Raw genomic sequence first — 19,324 nt, forward strand, 5'->3', positions numbered from 1 at the left:
GCGAAAATTAAACTAATATAAGAGAATGATGAAAACGATATGTTACAGCCTAAGATCTAGCCATTCATTTGCATAATTATTCATATGTATATGTTTAAGTATACAAAAATTGTTAACCCATTTTAATAATGGTTAAAATAAGTATCTGGCAGAATACAATAAAAATGTTCTCATAGCCAGCCGGATTGTTCATTTAGATTTTTTTTTCTTTTTCATAGAATTATAATGATAGAAAACTGATTTCATACCAAATATGACGAATAATAAGGAGCGATATAAGGATACATGGGTTTTTATTAATATTTAGTAATAAATATTTGTTTAGATCAATTATGTGGCAGATCTTGTTGTTATTGATTCTTTTTCAGCAGGGGCACCGAAAAATTCATTGTTTCAGGCGCCAAAATTACTCGCGCCGGCCATGCAGATACACCCTCCATATATGAAAATTGTAGCCTTGTCCGAGTGTGTTCAAAAAAACCTTTTTTTCTTTTCATTTTCAAAAAGTTGATATCGCAACAGAGGGAGGCGATTTACTCAATTGATCGATAATAAAAAATACATAATTATTATTTTTTGAGTCAAAAATTAAATCTTGGTAGTATTTACTATAATTTTCTGTCGAGTAACAATATTCTGATACTTCTCATCCGATATAAGCAAAATGATATGTGAATGTGACAAAACATTCTCATAACTGATTTGCATCAATATGTAGACTTCATCAAAAAGAGGAATTTTCAATATGTGTTTTAAAAATTGCAAATCTGAAGAGTCAATCATCTCTATTCCGGAAATGTTTCTAAGTGTAGAATTCCATGATCATCAACTGAACACAAGATCTTGATATATTTTATTCGAAATTTTTTTCGTGAGATAAGAAATGCTTCTTTTTATACTAAAGGTAACAAAAATTAGAAAACATAAGTTGCATTGGTTTTATTTACAAATAAGTCATATAATAATATGCTCATAACATTATATACACGAATTAACTTAGTTTTATATCAAATACATACATATTTATAGTATAAATACATTAAACATTGCAGCTCCATAATTTGTAAAAATACCCTATCATTTTATTCGAATGCACGGAACATATTTTTTTCAAAATAAAATCAAAACAATATGTGATACATCTAGAACATAACAGGTGATCTCAAAATATTCAACAAGTTCAATAATTATATTTTACATTGAGGTTGTAGGTACATACAAGTCATTTTTACAAGGATAAATAAATTATCTCCATTTGTTCCAGTTCCTTACTACTGTACCAATTCTTTCTTTCTTTCTTTTATTGAAACTTTGAGATGTATTAAATACTTCTTCTTGAAGAAAATATCTTCAAGTTAATTTCTTTTGAAATCTTTTTTGGTTTGATTAACGATAAATATGAATGGTATATTCGATATTACATCTTATCCTCGACTTCGCTTCTATAACAGGATTCAGGATAAAAACATCCGAAAAGCATTCGAGTTCACAGACAATGGCTGACCCTAAAATTGATTTGCAATTTTCTATCGAAAACTTGATATCCTTCTAGGGTGTCTTTGGATAGGTTCAGTTTTCGAGCTGCGCGTGTAAGAATCTCCTCTGGTGGTACATGATGAAGGATGACAGAGCAAAGAGAGCATCCGGTCGGAGCTAGCCAGGTAAGGGAGGGCGTTAGGGACTAGCAGGCAGGCTGTCGTCACTTTCTAGATAAGTTACGTAGCTGTCTGTGCTGTCTGGATGGGTCATGACATCTGGTGGAGGAGCGGAGTTACCTAGAAGGCCTGGAGGTGGTCCTGGGGGAGCTCCTGGTCCCATGGAGGGTGGTGGTAAATCGTAGCCGTGCATCTGAAAAAGATAAAGAGATTTGAGTAAAACGATGCTGTAACAATATGATAATAATTATAGGGTTATGGATAACCTAAGTAAGTACTGGGTGTATGTCTCGACAACAAAAAAATGTACTTGACACAAGAGTCGCAACAAGCGCAGTAACAACCTTAGGATATATATTAGATGCGCTACTGAGTTTGTCGATAGATGGCTCCAGCTCCAGCAGTAAATGCTGGTCGATTATGATATATCCAAGACGTCATGAACCAAGCTTAGACATATGGTAAACAAACTGTTTTAACAAATTAGCGTAAGTGGCAGTCGAAATAAATATCTCGTAGATATCAAACAATTAGGTTAGGTATTTTTAAACATAACGCCATCGAAATAATAGTCGATTTGTGTCTACATCATGAAGTTATTCTCGTAGGTAATTGCACAAGTGCATCAAAATTACCGATAATTTTGCATGACAGCGTGTTGTCATAAAAACTGCATGAGTTCATTTTCATTTTTGGAGAAAGAGCCCGACACCGAAGGTGGAGGGCTCTTTCTCCAAAAATGAAAATGACCGAATGCAGTTTTTCAAAGAAAACACGCTGGAATGCGAAATTATCCGGTAATTTTGATGCACGAGTGTAATTCGGGGGAATATTTCCCGAATAAACTGTTACATCACTTGTCAAACTGATGTAGAATGGAATTGCCATAGATTCGAACTGTGTAAGATGCATAGAAACTATGCATCTATGAACAGAACAATTATCGCAGTGCAGTTTCGCTTCCTACAATGCAATTATCGCTGTAATTTTCGATAATTGTTCTCCAGATACATAGAATTTTTGACAGGAGGGAAATATTCGATTAAACATGTCAGCTTACGAGCCAAATTTTCGTCATTTGTGGGAGGTTTTAATTTTCTGCTTTAATAAGTAGAAATCTGCTACTGAGGCTCATTGATTGCTCTCAAATAACTAGGGTGAGGTGAAAGAGAAGAGAGAGAAGCTTTTCCAAGATTCAGAATTGGAGGCATTACTTGATCAAGACCCAACAAGAATTGGCAGGATCATTGGGAGTTAAGCAACAAGTCATTGCAAAACGCCTGAAAGTCATAGGAATGATTCCGAAACAAGGAAATTGGGTGCCGTACGAGTTGAAGCTCGACCCCATGTTACGAAAGTGGTCAAGACATACTTGGAAACGTTGAAATTGATCTGAAGTGAAGGATCATTGGCGTAGTGTGATGAATCCAGATGCGGACGATTTTCAGATTCTCGATGAATAAGGGTATTATGGACAATCCCACGCATAACCCGTAATCGTTGCTATGTCCAAGAAGTACATCCATTCCGAGGGGGTAGTGTTGTGGTATGGGCCGGGAAATGTTTCAACGGGCGCACAGAGCTACACATTTGTCCTGGGAATATGACCGCCTCACACTAAAGGGAGCATGTCATTGACAATGTTTTCCCAAATTTTCACGCTGCTATTGGTGAAATTTTTAATTTCTAGACGATAACGCTAGACCGCACCTTGCAGTCATAGTTGAGAATGCGCGCAAGGAGCTTGGTATTCCACATTTACCAATACCCCCGCACTCACCAGATTTGGATTGCATAGAACATGCATGGGATATGCTCCAAAGAAGATTAGATAAGCATCAACCTACCCCAGAACATGCGCAGATCTAGGAGGGGAACGTCCCTCCCCCCCAAATGGCCCGGGCACCTCTTAAATTTCGACTGTCCTCTTAGAATTTGACATACTAAGGCTTAAATAATTACAAGATCAGCAAAAATTTCACCTTCAATACATTTTGTGAAAACCCATATTGATGAATGTCAAAAAATGACGTCCCGAAATGGCTGAAGTATTTAGGGTCCACATTTTCAGTACTTCGAAGTTCCCCTCCAAAAGTGGGGCCTGGATCCGTGCCTGCCCCAGAATCCTTGAATGATCTGAGAGAGCTTCTTCCCCGTTTATGGAACCAAATTCCTCAAGAAATGTTCAACAACCTTGTGTGTAGTATGCAAAGAAGATGTCAAGCTGTTATTGATGCCCGTGGAGTCCATACATTGTATTGATAGTCTCAAAATGCTTGAATTCTCTTAGAATAAAATTTCGTTATTTTACTCGATTTTTCTTAACTACTCTGTATACGCTGCAGACCTGCAGGCTAAAATTAATTTTATTTCCTGCAACTTGAAATCGCATCAATATGAATTTTCATCACAAAAATCTCATTTAAACTATATTTGTTTTGCAATTTAAGTCAATACCCTTTACTCATGCGGAGCAGTTTATTTTTCGTGACCGACGCATTCGCCATTTTGTTACCCGAAGCCTTTCATATTGCATTGGGTCAATTCAGATTGTTTACGTCTGAGATCATTGCAAAATGTAACACGGTAAATGGACTTTGTGAATGAAAAATAATAATCCCAGCTGATATTTCATCGAAACACTGAATCTGTAAAGAATGTTCCTACTAATTTGTCTAGACATACTAGTGTGCCCACTCATTCTTGAAAAAGTTCGGCTTTTGAATTGACGGGACCAGCTTTTTATGGATTTCAAGAATTCCGGTACCTACTTCACTTAATTTCAACATCGTTTCCTATGATACTTACATCAAATTCCGCTGTCGTTTCATGGGAATAGGAATATATCATTATATAGCCACTCATACGGAAAGTATGGAAATATTTATTGCCATTTTATTAAATGCGCCAACTAGCGAAAGAAGAATACTGGAATTATATTAAACAAAATGTGGGTACCTACTCAGTGGATACACCAGTATTTTTTAGATAATTGAATTTTGAGATATTTTTGAAAAAACTCTCCTATAATTATATCTTAGTTCATACCTACTTTTGATGAGGGTGAATCAAGCAAACTGATTTTCATTTGATTTCATTTAAATATTCAGGAATAGGTACATTTAGGTACCAAGGAATCAGAATGTACCTAATAATATAGGTAAAAACTTTAAATCTAATCGATTATTGGGTACTTAATAAAGCCTGCACGATGTTCCTTATTATGATGAGTAGAGATATATCCAATTATTTATTTTATTTATTTATGTTTGTTTTTCATTATTTAATTTAGGTTTTTGATTAACTCACATACAGCACAGTAGAAACCTTAGAATATAGATACCCTGCACGATGTTCCTTATTATCTATGATGAGTAGAGATATATCCAATTATTTATTTTATTTATTTGTTTGTTTTTTATTATTTAATTTAGGTTTTTGATTAACTTATATACAGCACAGAAGAAACCTTAGAATATAGATAAAAAGAACGGAAACTACGGAAAGTGAACATTTGTGCTAGATCCCGAATACAAGATAGAAGGAAGTTTAGTGTCACCAATCACAATCGAGCAAGCCGATTGTATGTGCGAGCCATAGGCGTGGAAAATCCTGATTTGATTGTTGAATACTTTATCAGGAATCCTTTTTTCATAACTTCACAATTGCTAAATCATTAAACTGAGAAAAACATTGGCCCTTTTGATACACGAATGAATTTTTATGAATAAATCACATTGTAAACTATTTTTGAACTTGAATTGGTAATTTCGAAATTATTCAAATTATGTTATGCTACAGACAAGGAGTGACGAATGTTGGCATCAAAACAAATGCATCAGTTACAAGGCGATTTCCGTTCCTCTTATTAATGTTCTAAGGTAGAAACAGACCAAAAAATCGGTAAGTATGCAAACACATTCACAAGTATTGATACTCATTTATCCGATGGGAAATAGTACCGCCTTTCAACTATATTATCGGCTGATCAAGTTGTAGTAGTGTGCAACCTCTCTTGATTATGTATACATAATGAGATGAGATGTAGGTAATCATCTCATTTTCTTACCTGGTTAACAAGCTGCTGAAAGGCCGGTTGGTGAGGTTGATCCAAGTCTGCATGCATTGCGAAGTCTGAAAGCGCCTTCCAGGGAGGTTGGTAAGCTTGAACTTCCAATGGGTGGACTCCAAGAGGCGAATCATGTCGGACGGGCGACGATGCTACCATTGGTATACCTTGCATCGCCCCATAACCCAATTTACGGCCATCCTGTGCATAAAACTATTTTATGTTAGACAACTGAACTATTTTGTTCATATTCAAAGTTAAATAGATATAATAAGAGATAAAACCGATAACCTTTTTTTTTTTGAAGAAATATTACCAACTGTAGGTACTATGTAGTTAAGAATACTTTGAGACGGATAGGTATGTAAAGTGCATCAAAAACTATATGCATTTCATACTTTCTACTATATAATTTAATTTTTTTCAACTGGAACAGTTGGAAAATAACTCAAAAAGGACTTTTCTTTGTTTTGAAAATAGTCAGGATATTTTCATGAAATACGAGTATGTAACAAAAACGTAATTCGTTATAAGAAATACTATAGATAAAGTATAGGTCCCAGGAAAAGATATTGGTCAATAATTCAATAAAAAATATTAGGGAAAGTTCAATTTCTTTTTTATTTCACTCGACGGATAAGAACTCTTCAACGGTACGATTATTAATATAAATTTTCCCTTTAACTGACGCAAGGAGTATCATAAAATTTGGTATGATATGGTTCGAACTCCTATTGTGAACATACGATGAAATTTTTCGAAAAAGGTTGAAGGTTTCAAGGACTAATTTCACAACAACTTTTTCGTAATTCAATATTTTCGAATTTTGAAGCAACTTTCCGATTTTGAAGTTCCGTTTGTGCATCCAATCGCCGAACAAAAAGAAAAACAGATATCTTTGTTTTGTTTGAGCGCTAATCTTCGCCAATTCGTCACATCAAATTCATATCTTTTGGATTTGAGTCAGTCCAGGAGTGGTCTCAAACAATTATATAGAATGAATAGGAACTAGGAAGCCAAACCTTCGAGAAAAATTTCTTGTTAAAAGCGACATCAGAACCATAGAAAATCAAAACAGAAGTTAAAAAAAAACTGAATTGAAATCCATTAGACTCCTCTTTACTCGCTCTAAGCCATCGACTGAAATGTTCCAAATAAAATTTGGATCATAATTGTTCGATAGTTAAAGAGATGATTCTGTGTAGAATGTTGAATTATAGCCTTGCAACTTATGTGTTCAGCAGAAGGAATTGAAAATATGAAATTTTAAACGCATCTTCACAATAGTAATTTCAGATTCTAAGTAGCAGAGGAGTCATACCAAATCTATAATTTTAGAGAATGTTCCAGAATTGATTTTTTTGGCCAAGAGCAAACATTTTTTCAATAGAGTAATAAATAAGCCAATAAATATGGCAAAAAATGATTGAATATTAAGATTAAGATTTAGATACTATTGATGGTATATTAAGGTGAATTGTAATAAATATATAGATTATAGTAGATATATTAGTAGCAAGGTGAATTGTAAAAAATAAATAAATTTATACATGAAATTTTCAAATTTGAACATCGACATAAACGTCATCATGAAGTTGCTCCCGTAATCCACGCTAGATGGAGCGACACCATCCACTTTCATCCCAACCGACAACCCGAGCATACCAAAACTACCAATCACAAATCTCGCCACTTATCCTACATGCCAACAACCCAAATTACCGCGCCTTCTCACCCATCGTCCACCATTTTTGCCCGATCGCTGGATCGGTAAAAAAAAAACCAAGACTACCAGTCCGTCAAGGTCGCAGAACCAGTCCTTGTTGTGCCTTCTAGATCCAGCCGCGCTTTCAAGACGATCCGATTGCCAATGGAGGCGCCATACACGTTATCGCAAGAGGAATCGATTTTAGAGGTGGAGGCATCCGTGGGACCGGTCCAAGTCATTGGGCTGGCTACGCGAGGCGGTCGCGATCAGCTGAGCTACGCCTCCTGAGACACGGATAAGTCGACTGCGTGCGTTAGCGAGGTGGGGGAAAGAAAGGGAGTGCTGCAAGGTTCTGGCCTCGCGTCGCGCTTATCCCTTCCGTGGTTGCGTGGAGGTTGAAATCGATAAATTGGACCCTCGGAACAATTAAATAATGAATGAGTTGTGGATTTCGGATTGTTTGGGATGCTACCCGGGATATATGGACGGTGTGGAAAAGTTTTCCGGGGTTTTTCCGGAGATTTGAGGTGGGGAAATAGCATTGGAATTCTTTTGTGGCGAATATGTTTCAACACGGGCGAGAATCTTGTTATACAATTCAGGTTTGTAGTGTTGTTATTGTTAATTTGAAAATTTTTTCTCTTAAATTCATATGAATCTTCGAAGATCGAATTTTCAAACTATTCCCAAACTTGGTAAGATTCGTCAAGCTAATCTGATTCAACAGGATAATGAAGATGTTAATTATACCCTAAAGCTCCTAATTATCTAAAAGAAGAACTAAAAATTGGTCAATGTAACACAAGTTGTATATTAATTTATAGTTAGGTGTTCGAGTTCAGTCTCTATCACTGATTATGGTGAAAATAGACTTGAGAATTAGAGCGGCTATCGCAATTCCAGACTCTAACTTATCAATGGGGCATTAACCTCATAGTCAGAGACCTGTGCATCTATTCTCATCTATAAAATTTTATCAATTCATTTGTGGATCAAAAATGGATGATTCTCTAAAATGACAATCCAAATAAGGCAGAATATTTTGAAGATTCACCACTTTTTCTTGTGGAGTAATAAACCAATTTCAATTTCTTAAATTCAAGAAATAAAGTCAGAGTTTCGAGACAACTTATAAAATTATGAAAGGCTCATCTTCGAAGGGTTATTTCTCCTTCCAAAAAGATGGGTAATTATACCTAACTCTTTCTAATATTTCTAAATAGATATCGCAAAATAAATAATGCTGTCAAGTTAGAACTTCTAGTTATATTCCGAATTCGAAACGAACCTCTCCAAAATTTTACGGTGAAAATAGTTATTTTCATAACAAGTGCGGAAAGTGATACTTTTCCGCACGAAATTGACGTTGACAATCAAGTGAGTGCGGGAAACACACTTTCCGCAATATTTAGGAACAATATTTTTTAATTTTTCTACAAGCGCTTGAAATAAATTGGAACCAAACAGATTTGATTAATTATTTATATACACAAAAAAAGGTATACCAGAGTTACTTCATCCTTGACGTTAATTGGGCGTTCGCGGTTCATAGAGAAATGGAAAAATCCATGCTATTTCTTTCCCGCACGCATATGCGTGCGGAAAAGAAATATTAGAGGTTTTACCCGCACTGAGGGAGAAAGTGACTCTTCTTGAAATGCGTGTGGAAGAAGAGTTGAAAGCGCACGCTTGTAGAAAAATAAGATTATTGTTATCTTATACAGATCCTTCAAGTAACAGTATTGTATAGCTATCATAAAATATTCTGGAAATAAGTATATTTTTTTTTAATATGAATTTCTTATATTCTGAAGATAGAACAGATCAACAGATTTTTTTACCAACGTCATGGTAATGGATCTAAAGTCCGAGAAAGATTGAGACAGATTTGGAAAAGAAATAAATTTGGAACATAAAGAAGTGAAATTATTCAAAAGCAGTATTCTTATATTGTTTGCATTTGTGAATAGGTATATAAATACATATTAAGTATAGAAGTTGATTTTTGTTATTGAAATTCAAGCATGAGTTGATAATATGGTATCTAATATTATCTATAGGTATTATAATATATAAATTATATATCTACATGATAATCGAGTGATTAATTTGTGTGAGAGTAGATAAAAGTACCTATCTGTATTTGGACTCAACAACACAAAAGGATGGGATAAAATGATTTTCTTATTTTAATAAGAACTCATATAGGCATATTTCAAGTGGCGGTTTTTTATTTTAAAAATTTTCAAACGTGACTCTTCGCAAAAGGAGAATAAACGTAAGGTAGGTAGCTATTTCCGCCTATGCCATGAATAGTTTATCACGTTGAATATCTTATGCATATTACCATGTACTATCGGATTAAAATCAATATAGGAATACCTACATTTGTACCTTTTAGTTTCTCCTTACTTCTAACTAAACGCTTGCTGTAAACTACCAGTAATCCACTCCAGAATTCGAATTGATATTCATGGATTATTAGCTAGGTACGTTATCTATTTAATTAGTGTTTTTCATGTGAATAAGTTGTTCGAACGGATGCTTGGGAATGCAGCCTCATTAGGTTTGACAATTCGAAGTATCTTGTTTTCTTAGTTTTCTCATCTGACCTCTTTACGTATTCCGTTTACAAGTCATCCTAACAATTGAATTTAATATTCTTTTTATATGCTATTGAATTTCTAGAAATCGTAGATAACAGTAGCTTCATGAAAATAAATATTCTACATATCGATATATCATCCATCATCATCTACGAGCATTTTTTTTTGTCTCCCAGAAATTGACATCAATATTATAGAAATATCTAAATGATCTTTATCTATTGATAACTACACGAAACAACTTGAAAGTAGTAAATTATATCAACCTCCATTACACTAGGCCGTTTTTGTATCTTCTCTATCACCTATACATTCTTGTCTATTTCTTGGCTGATTTCTGACAGATGTCTGACAAGATCGTTCTTTGTAGGCGCTTTTTTCAGGGATTATTACAGAGCAGCACAACTTCAAGTTATTTCTGAGGTTGAGCTTCTATCTTATTCATGTAGCTTCAAAAAAGATTTAGAGATCGAGATATTTGTTGATGGAAAAATTGATAAAACCAATTTCCGTGCATTGCTGAATGTTTTTTAATGAGAAAAAATAGTGTGCAAGCAAAGCAATGGCTTGAGGAGTGTTATTCAGACTCTTCTCCAACGACAGCAAACGTTAAGAGGTGTTTTTCTGAATTTAAACGTGGTCGCAGAAGAACCCACGCTCTGGTTCTCCTGAATTCGGCACTTAATCTAGAAAACTCATAAAAAAAAGTTTCGAAATAGTTTTTAGCGATCGTAAATTGTATCAAATAGCGTTGGAGTTGAAGATATCAGAAGGCAGTTTATTCACTATCGCATCGTCGATTCCGTATACTGTTTGGAGCTGTTTAAGCGGAATAAACAGGATTTATTGCGTGGATCCATCATGAGTTATATAGAACATCAATTGAGTGGAAAGAAGACGGCGAAGCGACAAGGTGATTGCATCTTGCATCCCTTTTTTGGGACGTGCATGGTACATTTGTTCAATGCATATATTGACCAAGGTAATACCACCAGCAGTGAATATAACATAACGTTATTGGATTGATTGAGTGCGAAAATGAAGAAAAAATGATCTCAAATTCGAATGAAAAAAAAACTATTTTCTCGAAACAATAATCACAATGATCATTAAAACCATGGTCAAATTGAACGAATTGCGCTTTCAGCTGCTCGAACACCCAATTTTTTCTCTAGACCTGGTGCCCAGAGATTACTGACTTTTTGCAAACCCTAAAAAAAATTCTCCAGGCTGAAAGGAACGAAATCTGGCTCTAATAAAGAAGTGATCGACGAGCCCATTTTGAAAGCTAAAACAAATCTCACTAAAGAAAAGCCATTGAAAATTTAAAGAAGCGTTGGATAACATATTATATAACTATTGAAGGTGACTATGTTGACCAGTAAAGTCGAAGTTCCAGGAAAAAATAAGTTTTAACTGGTTGGTGAACATGAAATTTAAAAAAAAATATTTAATAGAAACTGCCCTTCTTAAATTGTGTTGCTGTCATGTTGAACAGATATAAATTGTGTTGGTCAATTTGCATTTTGAATCTTCTGTGGTAAAAATTCGGTTCATGTTGAATTGAAGGGTCAAAAATGAGCCTGAATCTGAATAGACACGAAAAAGGCCTAGTGCAATAAGGAGTTTAGAAGTTCATCTTCTAAATGTTATTCGCCGATAAAAGAAGTGGACAAGTATCCCACACTTCCCCTGAAGGGAAAAGAAGTGATTCCTTGGATAATTTCAAGAGCAAAAAGTCCTATAAACATGAGCCTACAAACTCTTTGTATTTTAGATACAGTGTGTTACTTGTAGTCATACTGTTTCGTGATGATTATACCAGTTTATTGATTCTTTATTGGTAGATTGGGTAAAAACGTAACAAACTTATAATTAATTTGAACTTCACAGCTTACTAACTGGATCTTTATAATAATTTGGGATCTCCTGCAACCAATTTGGACTAAGCCAACGTTTCGTCTACATATCTGGACTTTATCAAGGCAAGTTCATTTTTGCGACGGGTTGGAAGTGTATAAAAATGAACTGAAATTGAACACTGAAATGATTTGATCGAGCAAAGCAAAATCAAAATTAGCCCGAAAAATCTCCTTTTTTCTATTATTCTCGACTTTTTTCTGATCTACCTAGGTCTTTGAAAAGAGTGTTTATTAAAAACAGATTCCATTATATTGTTTTCAGTTGTATCCCCGTTTTGTTCTACCATATTAATTCTATTTTGTCTCACATGTACCTACAACTGGCAATTTTCAATCCGAAAAAAAAAAATCCTAAAGGTAGTCATACATTTCGGATCTACCGGCAGAACCAAAACCAATCAAAACCCTTAAAAAAAAACTCTTCAACAACCAACCTTCTCCTGCTGCATCTGCTGTTTCATCAGTATGGTCTTCTTCTTATCTTTACACCTCTTATTCTGGAACCATACCCGGATCACCCTCGGACTGAGACCTGTCATCTCGACCAACTGCTCCTTCATCAGCGCGTCCGGCCTCGGGTTAGCAGAGTAACAGGTACGCAGCGTGTGCAACTGCTTCTCGTTCAGCACCGTGCGCACCCGCGTCGGCTTGCCGTCACTGCCGCCTCCGCTGCCCCCTCCGCCGCCGCCGGACTTGCGGGGCGCCCCTCCACCGCCGTTACCGTTGCCTCCTTTGTGGGAACCGCTCTCGGATCCAGAATCTGTAAAAGAGAAAACGGGGGTGAGTTAATGCACAGCTGGGGCTGTTGGAGTTGCGCATGTTGAAGTGGCATCAGGGCGTTTCGTCTGGGGGGGTGAGATGAAAAGCGTGGATTTTATAAGGGATGGGTTGGGGTTGAAAAAGGTGATTCCGAAAATATTCGGTTTTTCGGACTTGAGGAGTATGTCGGTTTTGGTGTGTCGCAAGGTTCCATGTTGGGGCCACTGATGTTTATTATATCTATATAGACGAATCATAACTTGACCTCAATTAAATATTGCAAAGTAGGTACTTCAGAATCAAAATTTAAATCTCTATTCAGATATAGAAACAGATAAAAACATGTAATTGAAAGCTGAAGAATATAAACAAGAACTAATATTTAGAAGAATCTACCTAATCAATAATATAAGAAACGAAAAGGACGATCAAGAATTCCAAGGATAAGTGATTTCAAAATTATTTTTGAATACCTAAGTTCGTTTGATAATTCAAATTCAGATAAATGGTTAGGTTTTAGGTAAGTTGTTTTGTTAAAATGAAATATAGTTCTTAATTTGGAATTTTAAAATTTTCAATTTGCGACTAGAATCCACCCTGATCTTCAAAATTCAAAAGAAATAATAAATAATTAACATGAAAAGATAGATTTTGGATAAATCGAAATCATATCAACTATGCAGGGTGATGATTGAATTTATTATGACTTCAAAAAAGTGAATATATCAAACTTCAACAGAAGAAGAAACAGATAAGCTGCATTTAAAAAAAATAGGTAAAGTTAAGCCAGGAGTTTTTGAGCGAGTGTTCATTAATTTGCCCTTCAAGACCACATAACGGCAAATATGGTCTCCAAAGGCGCAATCGGCGCATGAATTAACAAGCGCCCAGAAGTTTTTAACTTTACATAAGTGTTTGTCTATTTTTGTTTTGTTTATTATTATTATTTCCTTGATGCAGAATAAAATGATGGGTGTTTGAGTTTAGATGGTTGTTGTCTACGGTTGAAAATATCAAACTGTGTTGATGAAATTTCTGTTTAGTAAGGGTTGGCAAGTAATCATGATCCGTTTAACACCAGAACAACGCTTCCAAATTGTCGAAATTTAGTTTGAAAAAATAAATATATCATGATCGAACTAGAAAGCAAGCAATTTGAGAAGTTGATGATCGTTTTCGAACTATAGTTTCACTCTTCTCGATTCAAATAAACATCCATTGATTGGTCTTGAAATATACTCTATCCATTAGGTGTACAAATTTGCTTCCGACATTTTGCGATAGATGGCTGTAGCGGTAAGTGGTAGTCGAAAATAAATAGATCGTAGATGTAATACAATAAGCTTAGGTATTTGTAAACATAACTCCATCGAAATATTCGTCGGTTTGTGTCTGCATCACAATGTTTTTCTCGATCAAACATGTCAGCTTACGAGCCAAATTCTCGTCATTCGCAGGAGGTTTTAATTTTCTGCTTTAGTATGAAGAAATCTGCGGCCGAGGCCCAGCGAATGCTCTCAAATACATATGGTGAGGCCTCTATTTGACGTCGAAGATCAGCATGGCGGTGGAAGTGAGGAGGTTTTCGAAGATGCAGAATTGGAGGCATTATTTGATAAAGATTCGTGTCAAACGCAACAAGAATTGTCAGAATCAAAGGGAGTGACGCAACAAGCCATTTCAAAACGCCTGAAAGTCATGGGAATGATTCAGAAACAAGGAAATTGGGTGCCGTATGAGTTGAAGCCGAGAGATGTTGTTTGCTTGTGAACAGCTCCTTGCAAGGCAAAGACGGAAGGGATTTCTGCATCACATTATGGCTGGAGACGAAAAATGAGTTCATTACGATAATCTCAAGCGCAGAAAATCATAGGGATATCCCGGCCATGCTTCCAAGTTGGCGGCCAAACCGAATATTCACGGTTCCAAAAAGTCATTCTCAGTATTTGGTGGGACAGCGTAGTGTATTAAGATTTGTTAAAACCATCACGAACAATCACAGGCTATCGTTAACGAACGCAATTAATGCGTTTGAGCCAAGCAATGAAAGACAAACGGCCGCAATACAACAAGAGACATGAAAATGCTCGACCCCATGTTGCGAGAGTGGTCAAGTCAAGACATACTTGGAAATGTTGAAATAGAAGATCCTTCCCCACCCGCCGTATTCTCCAGACGTTGCTCCCTCGGACTATCACTTGTTTAGATCAATGGCACAAGGCCTAGCTGACCAGTACTTCCGGTATTATGAAGAAGTAAAAAATTGGTTCGCTTCAAAAGATGATAAGTTTTTTCAACGCGGGATTCGTACGCTGCCCGAAAGATGGGAGAAATTATTGGCCAACGATAGAGAATACTTTGAATCATTAACGTATAAACAGTTTCTTACGATAAAACCTCGAATTTCGGAAAAAACGGCGGAAGGAAATTTGTACGCCTGTGTATTTTCATCAATATCAAAATGAAACTTCATATTAGAAAACCCTTTGGGTAAATTACATTGTATGGGGTATTGCTTCACCCATTTCTTTATGTTTACTAATCTGAAGATGGACCATAGAGCGCTGACACTCACTACAGCCTACAAATGATCCTTCATAACTCTTTAACACTTTAAACCGGAAAGTCCCTCCAAACGCCAAACTGTATTTAAAACATTTACACACGCATCCATTCTCTCCCGATATCCCGTTAATCCCATCGGAAAGGACCTTGTCTCCATTAGCGAAAATCCTCCTAATCCTCCTTGCGTCCTGTGTCCATCGGCGAAGGCGCTAAACGTTGGCCAGCCTGCGCTTAAACCCGCCGCCTTTGTGCATACTAAAACAGGCCGGGCCGGACTCCACTGACCTAACACCCCCTCTACCCCCTTTATTTTCACCCTTTCTCCGATACAAATCCGGAGATTTGTCATAAAACACTCCCCTTTCAGTTTACGTTAGATTTAGATAATTACGCGCGTATTGTTACAAGGGTCATTCGCTGCGCCCGCAGCGGCCATTAGTGTAATTAGGATTTTATTTTTTCAACGTCGCGGAATGTTTTTCCGTGACCGACGGTTTGTTTCGCCGCCTAGTTTTGACTTTTGGAGGTTGTTATGTGCGTTTTCGTATCGGTTGGGATTTTTGTAATGAAAACTGCGATTCGCTGAAAGAGGGTTTGAATTCTTCATGTTGGCAATACCTATTTACTGATTGTTCAGCGCTTATCAATGAATACGTGCGTATATAGTTCATTTATTTTAGCAAAGGAACGACGTCAGCGATCAAAAGAAAATGTTGTTGCCAGACTGTTGAAACAATCCTCCTACTACTTACAAAACAAAGGACCCCGCATATTCAGTTAACGAAATGGCTTTTCCTGAATTCGGTTGAATTTTTGGTGGCTGAGCAAAATTTCTGTAGCCACAAAGCTCAAAAATAGACAGTTTTTGAGATATGGATCTTTGAAAATGGATTTTTCCCGTTTTTTGTGGAATTTGCTCATCAATTAGAGAGCTTTTTATGGTTGGAATGGCATTTGGCTGTTTGGCGCCCAGAGCACGACTGGAAATGGTCTTGCTCGGTTATATTAGGCACAGCCATCGATAATTTTCCATAAAATTGAACGGTTTTTAGAAGTTGCCCGGTTTTTTTACGTTTTTAAGGTGGATACAGTTGGCATCTGGGTTTCGTCATCAATGACGTCATGCCATTGCTGAAATAAATATACTATAGTACATATTGATAAGTCTAAGATTAGCAGTAACTTTCATTTATTTCTTTTATCACACGAGATATCTAATCTATTTTCTTGGATGTGTATGAAAACTTCATAAGTGGTAGGTACTGTTCTCGAGAACTCTTTCTTTTCTACCGCAATATAGTTCTTGTAAAGTCTACTTTAAACTTTGGCAATGAAAAAACGTACTTTCTTCCCCTTTTTCAAGCCGAATGCCAATACGTATATTCAATTAAAACGCTACGAATTCTACAATTCAAAATCTCTTAACATTTTTTTATTGTTCTGGTGCCTCATTCGAGATCCGAATGATTTCACAATTTTCAAGTTTCAAGATTTTTTCAATCGGGTTATCGTGTTTACGGATGGACGGTCATCAGTGAGTAGAACCTTATAGGTTGAGTACATTTCCGGCTCAAAGTTACATTCATCTTGACGAAATTATATAGCTCTTGTATATTCGTTATGGATCCGCTAAGTTGAGAATTACAAAAAAGTTGATTACTTTTTTTGTCACACGTATCTACAATAACGTCATATTTTGACTGCCAAGATCATCGAAAAGTTCTACATTTTCGTCCGCCTGGGGGAAAATTGTAGCCTAGCAATAATAACTATCAACCCCAGTAAAGAACTTCATGAACTGACCAAAGTACCCGATATAAGACAGGTTTATGCACTGAAAATCGTTCTGAACATCTACGAACGAAAAATTAATGTCAAAGCGAAAGACCATCAATATCGTACAAGAACTGCCGAAAAAAACTATGAACGCCCAAGATGAGTAAAGAGGATAGGCTAAAGATGTTGCACCTACATAGCCCCGAGACTTTTTCCCCTAGTAACACAAGAAATAAAAAATGTGAAGAACAAAATATCATTTAAAAGAAAATTGAAAAAATGGATAATAGACTTTGATAAAACAAAATTACATAAAATGATGAATCAGAACTATTAATGTACACACGAATATGACAAAGAGAAATACAGAATATGACACACTAAAATCACGATTTCGACAGATATACTACAGGATTTTGACAAATATAATACAGGATTTCGACCATTATCTGTGACGAAGCACACGTTTGTTCCACTTAATTAGAAGCTAATATATTTTGCGGCGTATAAAGAGTAAATTTTATGTTCATTACTGTGCACAGTTTATATTTTTATAAAACTCTACAGTATTATAGAGTTTATTGAATGTATTTTCATGAATAAACTCTCTTATTATTATACTTCATGTCTGTCAAAATCAATTTACCATGACAACCGTAACTAGGCAAATTTTTCATTGATCAATTATAACGATCGTTAATAAAAATCTTATTCAATATTCAAGATTCTAATGAATTTTACAACGTTTTATAAGAAAATAGCATACATATTTTATTCGGAGACGTAACTTTTCAAGGCTCGCTTTCAATTACCAGCCTCAATACATTCGGCGGGTAAACACAGGCTCGCCATGAAAAGTGACATTTCTCTTCCTTATAAAATAAAATACTATTTCCTGACTTGAGAACCAGAAGGGTTTTTAAGGGATCAATAACTAGATGGAAGGCATTGAACATTTGTCATCTCCTAAAAGGGTAACATATGGTTAATGAAAATATCTTCCTAGCAGGTTTAAATCCATTCAATTTTATTGAATAATATAATTTCTTCGTAGATGACATTATCATCAAATTTTTAGTTTTCTTACATCGAGTAGCTATTTTTCAACTGTTGACATATTCAGTTCATATAAGTATTTGATTGACTCGGTCTTAGCTTGATGGAAATCCATTCAAATAAGTTTAAAATTAAGGTTATTTTTAACGTCCACTGTCTATTGAATACAAAGGGTTTTCCAATTGAAATGATTCAATTTTAAATGGTGATAATGGCAAAACTGTTCATTTCTCATGTCAATATGTTCACCAGGCTATGCCATTTACTAATGAAAAGACACACGTTTCGAAATTGTTTATTCAAGATCATGAATAGTGATAGAAATTTAAGAAGAATTCATGAGCGCAATTATTAGGTTGATCACTTTGAAATTTGTCTACAATACGACAAGTAGTAATAACAGAAAAAAATTTCGAGTATTCTCAGTAAGTATTCATAATTGAGCACTGACTTTCATAAAAAAATTCAACAAGTTCTTTGTTGATACGTGTATCTTTCCATTATAAAATTGCATAATCTAGTGAACACAAATGACATAAAAAATGTCAAAAAATACTACAATGTTGCTATAATCACAATTTCAAAGCACCATTCCTATCGGAAAACCGTTTATAACAAATGACCTCGGTATATTTCCAGATTAAAACAAAACTCCGTTAACTCCAAATTACAAGGTGACAATCATCTAAACACACACAATGTCGGTACGTTTGACGAATACCCTTAACTAAATATATTATAATTCGGTTTATGACTGGTAGCAACCTGATGGACTCATGTGTATGTGTGGGCTATTATTAATTAACATCCATGTTCTAACTTTCCACCTGAATTGTAAGAACACACGCAGATCTATGTTCCGGGGGGGCTGAGGGGTCAACCGCTCGTCTTCCCCACCTTCTTCGGGGCCGGATTGCCACCGAAGGCCTTTTGAAGTCCACATAAGCCTCCTGCAAATATTTGAACAGTAAAAATGCCCAGTCTTCGCGGTTGAAGTCAAATAAACCTCTGCAAACATGTACTAAAAATGCTGTTTGAATCACTTCCGTCGCTGACCGTGCACGGTGTGAATTCTTCTTCTTCTTCTTCGGAGAACCGACCTCTATCTATCTATGTTTTATACTGCTTTTAATGATTTTGTTCAAAAGTCTAAGTAAAACACCTTTTACATCGTACAAATTTTCATTTCTTACTTAAACTAGGCTGAT

The 19,324-nt window shown here is 35.7% G+C and overlaps 1 protein-coding gene across 4 annotated transcripts in view; it reads right to left on the minus strand.

Annotated features, from left to right (window-relative positions):
* Window positions 1–924: 924 nt before the first annotated feature.
* LOC123688747 (insulin gene enhancer protein ISL-1) overlaps window positions 925–19,324 on the minus strand; it is a 78,412-nt gene continuing 60,012 nt past the window's right edge. For 3 of the 4 annotated variants that reach the window (XM_045627396.1, XM_045627393.1, XM_045627395.1), the window contains exons 4-6: window positions 12,395–12,720; window positions 5,725–5,937; window positions 925–1,848 (exon numbers count right to left, since the gene is read on the minus strand). In XM_045627396.1, the coding sequence (XP_045483352.1) occupies window positions 1,675–1,848; window positions 5,725–5,937; window positions 12,395–12,720 (713 nt within the window). In that variant the 3' untranslated portion in view covers window positions 925–1,674. The remainder of the gene's footprint in view (window positions 1,849–5,724; window positions 5,938–12,394; window positions 12,721–19,324) is intronic. The other variant, XM_045627394.1, reaches the window with a different exon arrangement.

The sequence above is a fragment of the Harmonia axyridis genome, chromosome 1 (assembly GCF_914767665.1).
Source record: "Harmonia axyridis chromosome 1, icHarAxyr1.1, whole genome shotgun sequence".
NCBI lineage: Eukaryota > Metazoa > Arthropoda > Insecta > Coleoptera > Coccinellidae > Harmonia > Harmonia axyridis.